Source organism: Octopus bimaculoides, chromosome 22, assembly GCF_046866305.1.
Source record: "Octopus bimaculoides isolate indiv1 chromosome 22, ASM4686630v1, whole genome shotgun sequence".
NCBI lineage: Eukaryota > Metazoa > Mollusca > Cephalopoda > Octopoda > Octopodidae > Octopus > Octopus bimaculoides.
Window position 1 is genome coordinate 9,620,501 of NC_142949.1, and position 6,000 is coordinate 9,626,500.

At 38.1% G+C, this 6,000-nt stretch overlaps 1 protein-coding gene across 5 annotated transcripts in view; it reads right to left on the minus strand.

The window, feature by feature from the left end:
• Positions 1-6,000, minus strand: part of LOC106878540 (uncharacterized) — a 333,146-nt gene that overhangs the window by 92,751 nt on the left and 234,395 nt on the right. For 3 of the 5 annotated variants that reach the window (XM_089339671.1, XM_089339672.1, XM_089339670.1), the window contains one exon: positions 2,356-5,344. In XM_089339671.1, the coding sequence (XP_089195797.1) occupies positions 3,327-5,344 (2,018 nt within the window). In that variant the 3' untranslated portion in view covers positions 2,356-3,326. Of the gene's footprint in view, positions 1-2,355; positions 5,345-6,000 lie in introns of those variants that run through there. The other 2 variants (XM_089339674.1, XM_089339673.1) reach the window with 1 other exon arrangement.

Sequence of the window (6,000 nt, forward strand, 5' to 3'; positions counted from 1 at the left end):
GTTAAAGGGACAGTAAGAAGTTTCAAACGGAAAAGAACAATAGAAGAGGTAATTATAGAACATTGCTTGATAGTGTCTGTTTGTGTACCTGTGTTCTGTTAAAGCTATGTCTGTGTTTTCGCGAGGGGCGTACTCCGTATTTGTTTCTCGTGACATTATAGTATGGCTTGAAGACGCAGTTATGGTTGGTTGTCTGGTCAAGAAGCACGCTTTGCAGCCACGAGGTTTCGGGTTCATTCACACCCAGTGGCACCTTGGGCAAATATCTTCATATACATAGACCCCCCCCCCCCCCGGGGCTGAACAATGTATTTGTGAATGAACTTGAGAGACGAAAACTGTGCGGAAACCCGTTGTGCGTGTGCGTGTGTATATATATATATATGTGTGTGTGTGTGTGTGTGTGTGTGTGTGTGTGTGTGTGTGTATATATATATATATATATATGTATGTGTGTGTATATATATATATATGTATGTGTGTGTATATATATATATGTATGTATGTGTGTGTGTGTATATATATATGTATGTGTATATATATATATATATGTGTGTGTGTGTCCTCCCTCACTACAGCTTTACAAATGTTGTTCGTTTGTTTACGTTCCTGTCATATAGCGGTTCGACAAAAGAGAATCGATAGAATGTTCCATACTTAAAAAATAAGTACAGGGTTGATTTGTTCGACTAAACATTTCAAGTCGGTGCTCCAGCGGTTATCTTTGTGGCAGTCTTGGTGTGTATGTGTTTGTGTTTGTGTGCGTGTGCGCGTGTTTATCTACACGCGCATGTTTATCTACACGCGCATGTTCTATATTTAACCCTAATCATGGTAATGGCTAATACAACATACTGTTCACACAACAATTTAAAGAATAAATTCAAAAGAAATGAACAAACCTTATTCATCAAATCAAATATTATTGTATTCCTTGTCCATTCTGCAGAGGTCGACTTTGCTTTCCACCCTCTTGAAAGTCGATAAAATGAATACCAGTTCAGTACTGGGATCGATGTAATTGGTTAACCCCCTCGCCCGAACTTTCAAGCCTTTCGCCTATAGTAGAGAGGATTGTATTCCTCACCTCTTTTCCAGCGGATTAATATATTTCAGATTACTTATTAATTCCCAATTATCGAAGAATTTTTCAGAAATATCAATACCATTTGATATTTTGTCAGTCTAGTTTCTATCGCAATGTAATTAGCAGTAAAATCGTATAAAGTATATAATGAAGATATTTCCTGAATATCTATATGCGTGGCTGTGTAGTAAGAAGTTTATTTCCCAACCGCATGGTTCCGGGTTCAGTCCCGCTGCGTGGTACCTTGAGCAAGTGTCTTCTACTATAGCCTCGGGTTAAAAACCGAAAGAAGCCTGTCTTGTGTAATGGTATGTTTACATTCCCGTAACATAGCGATTCGGCAAAAGAAAAAAGACTGATAGAATAAGCATCAGGCCTTTAAAAATGTTAATAGTGGGGTTGATTCCTTCGGCTAAAATTCTTCAAGGAGGTGCTCCAGCATGGCCGCAGTCTGATGACTCAAGCAAGTAAAAGAAATATTAATATTATGTATTATATTTGTAACAGTTTTCATATAAAATAGCTTTTATACAGATTTTCTTTTTAGTTTATACTTTCACCTAAAAGAAAACCATCTCAAGGAAATTAAATGAAACTAACAATAGTTCAAATTTAGACACAAGGTCAGTGATTTTGGACTACAATGCATGACTGGTGCTTTGTTTTATCAATCCCGAAAAGTTGAAACGTTAAGTTGACATCAGTTAACATCGGTGTTGTTTGAAGTCTGAATGCAAACCAGTCAGAATATCGCAAAGCGCCTATTTTTGTAGAAGACGCTCTGCCAATGCAGTGTTTTTGCAAAACAGCCATAATGGTTCCTGAATTAGATACAAAACCAGCAATTTGCAGAGGTGAGGTTTATTTGGTGGTGTCGACACTCGGTGCTGGCACTTTATTTCGTTGAATCTGGAAGAACGAAAGGCAAATCTCACCTCGGTGGAATTTGGACTCAGAACGAGAGGAAATACTGCAAAGCATTTTTCCGAAGCGGGGTTCTCCGTAATCCTAGGATTCCGCAAAAGGTTCCTAGGGGTTCCGCGAGAAAGAGTGTAATAAGCTAATGCTAATTTCATGATCTTAGTATTACTTTACAAGCACAACATATTATTGATTATTGTAATATAGACATCATCCTATCTAACCTATTATGTTATATAAAAAAAAAAAATAATAATAATAACCACACGCACACACATATATATATGATATTTACCACGTGAACTACGATGGATGAAAAAATATGAGAAAGATACAGTATATAATTATTTCTTTTTTTTTGTGCAGGAGTGGGGGGGGGGTCCTTGAGACATGTAATTTATTTTAAGGGTTAACCAAGGGTAGAAAGGTTGAGAAACACTGCCCTAACGATTCCACCAATCCAACACCGTACAATAACCCTTTCTACTTTAGACCCAATGTCAGTAAATTTCAGTGGTGGGGGGGGGGGATTAAGCGGATTACATCGAGCCTAATGCTAAACTGTAATTCATTTTATTAACTGTAAGAGGATGAAACGCAAAGTCGGCTTTGGCAGCATTTGGACTCAGAACGGAAAGACGGATGAAATGCCGCTAAGCATTCTGTCCGGCATGTTAACAGTTCACCAGATCGCGCCGCCTCTGGATAACCAGTTGTAATGAGTGTGGATGTATGTCACTACTTTACGTCACAGTATTTCAGGTTATGTTTTATTTTATTAGTAACAAATATATCAATAATTGAAAGCTGGAGCAAACAAGAAAAAAAAAATCATGCAAAAATGCGATAATGCAAACACATGAAGAACTAAATAGATGTTCCAAACCAAAATTCGGGGGCAGTTTAAGCTTGGTGAAGGGAAGAAAAATCAATAATGTGAAAATATTTTTTAATAAATATTCTTTATTTTTAATTATCAACATAACTAATTAACAAGACATGTTTGTTTGTAAATATAACACAGATGTATTTCCAAGTTTAATTTGCAACCCTCGAATTTTGTGTATTGGTAAAATTTCGTTTAACTGCCTTTGTCTGAGCACCCAGCATTTATATACATTTTTCCTTTCTCCCATAACATAGGATTTTGGTTTAATTTTAAAAAAAATAAACAGAAAGAAATTTCATGTGGAGAAAAATATATTAAAACAAAATCACATTAAAAATGCATGCAAGCGGTACATGCGGGTTAGTGTTCGGTAGACATCACAGGGGGTAAAAGCAGAACCATGATGGACATAATTGGATGAGTAGCGATTCATACTTGGCTACACAACCGACCATGTTCTGACTGGCATGATGACGTAGCGTGCAAGGACGTCACCCAAGAATTAGCGGAATTACGACGAAGAACTTCAGCGTTTTTTGCAACGAAATAAACCTGTCTTGGTAAGGACTTACTGTTGGCATCATTTGGCACGATATCAGGTCTGTTGAGGTGACCATTCTGAAGAGGCATGACATCATTAACCAGAGATGTAGACGCGTGTCGAATTTTTTCCGTTGAATAAGGATATTTAAATGTACTAAAGTTTTTCTTGTCCTTCTCCAGTAAGGAGATCTTTTCTGACTTACGAACCGAAGCAGCGCTATTATCGGTTGGTTGCACAACAGCACCGTTCAGCTTGCTCTTATAAACTTCGTTGTTATTGTTGTTATTACTGCTAACCACACCAGTAGATGTGTTTCGTTTACTGGTGTTATTAGCACTATTCATTTTATTGTTTGATGAACGATCAACTTTTTGCTGATTGTCATTAGCAATTCCGTTTAAGTGGACATTTTCTTCCTCTTGGACGGCATGTAAATGACTATCAGGCTGAGGAGTTAAACAATTTCGATTGAAATATTGGTCACATTTGTTCCGCAAATCCATTTTATAGTCATGAGATAAGCTGCCATCTCTTGACTCCAAAGCTCTGTTTTCAATGATTGATGTTGGTGAGTTTTTAGTTTCTAAACTTTTTTCATATTCTTTTGTAATTTGACTCCAGTCCATGGACGGGCTGTGTATCTCAGCAGAAATGTTATGTGATGTGTCGCTAGCAGAACTTCCTTCACCCAAACTCTGATTGCTTCCATGGTTTCTTATACCTGATTCGTTTTCCGAGGCAGCAACATTAGCTTCGAGGCGATTAACTACGTCTTGGATCATATCTATATTTTTCTGTGCTTCTCTGTCCTCAGAGACAGAATTTACTGACTCATCAAATGTCACTCGAGCCATTCCAGCTTTACGAGATTTATTCATCTTACGTACCAAAACACTATTCGGAAGAGTCGATTCTTGTTCATCTCGAGGATGTTCGGCAATGGGCGGTAATTGAGATAACGTCTCTTCTTCGATAGTACCAACTGTGTCGGTGTCACAGCAGTCACTGTTCGTTGACATGCTCGGCACCGACCCGTGGTGCCGTCTCCTTTTGCGCCGGTGTAACTCAGCTAGCTCAATCTGGTCGAAACTTGGGTTACGTACAATATGGTCACTCGGAACCATGAAGACTGGGTGACCTGCAGACACGTAGTCCAGGATTCTGAAGCGCCAACTTTGTTTCAGAGTTAACACCGACCAAAGGGCCACCCATAGAACCATATATGTGACGTCAATGATGGCACATATTAACACGAACCTACTATGCGTCAATCTGTAAACATTGATTAAATCATAAATAATGGGTCCTTTACATAGAGCCAGAAATACTAGACTGACCATTGCACACGAGTGCGGAATGTAACCTTGACACGTCGTGCGATTGATTGGAAAATAATCCTTTCCAAAGGCAGGGTGATGTCGTTGAAGAACGAGGCGGAATTTCTCCTCGAAGAAATGAAGGCCATACTCAAAAATCGTAATGGTGGATATAATCAAGAAAAATCCCCCGACAAGATAAAGTCCTAAAACAGCTTGAGAAGGAAGCAAAAGTGGTATATCAGGATAGGCCCACCTGTTGAAGGCGACTTTATAGAGAATAGTCATACCACAGAAAGTAAAGAGAGAGTGAACCGTGAGCCAAAACAGCTGTAATGCAAATATGCAACTAAGTACTTTGTTAGTGTACCAGAAAATGGCTGAATATCTGGTGGAGAAGGCAAAAAAAGCAGTTGTGAAGTAACAAAAGTTCAGTGATACTGGTTGTTCTGGTAAAATTAGAACATGACTGCCAACGAATTGTGTAATGTTAGGAAAGGAAGATACATTTGTTTCGGGACGTGGGATGTTAGAATAGATCTTTCTTGGATGAAACAGGAAATCTAGATCCGTTGTCCAAATGGCATCTGAAAATATACAGAGAGAGAGAAGGAAAAATACCATTAGATATTTTAATCAATCATTGAATCACTTTACCTCATAGCAAAATCAGCAGCAAGAGCAAAAATTCAATTTACATTTATACAGCTTAACAGCTAACAAGTTAATTTAGCTTCCATCTTAAAGCATTAAATCTTTATATAAGTTAAATTGGCACCTTTCATAGGTTATACAAAAGATATACGCCCTGCTTCGTGAAATTCAATAAATTATTCCAAGGAACAGTAACAGCTATAATTGTGCGCTTACATCAAGCAGAAAATCTTCGATGCACCTTCATCTACGGAAAAAATACCTGACAGCCAAAAGAAAACTGTGACTTATGTAACACTTTTAAAAGAGTGGTGACAGTGACTTCAAAGTTTTGGTTTGTTAGCTTTCGTCGGACTGACAGACAAAGAAACTGTCACCGTGCTTCTTGTAAAGATATAACAAATATATATTCTTCGAAAAATATTGAGTACTTATCCAGTTTATTGATAAATTCCTTTTATAATAATCGGCATAAAATGTGTGTGTGTGTGTGTGATCAGGACCAGCACTAGGGTTGCTGGCGTCCTGGGCAAGCTGAACTGCGGCGTGTACAAGCTGATGGTTGTGGAAATTCCTTTGTTTTTGTCAC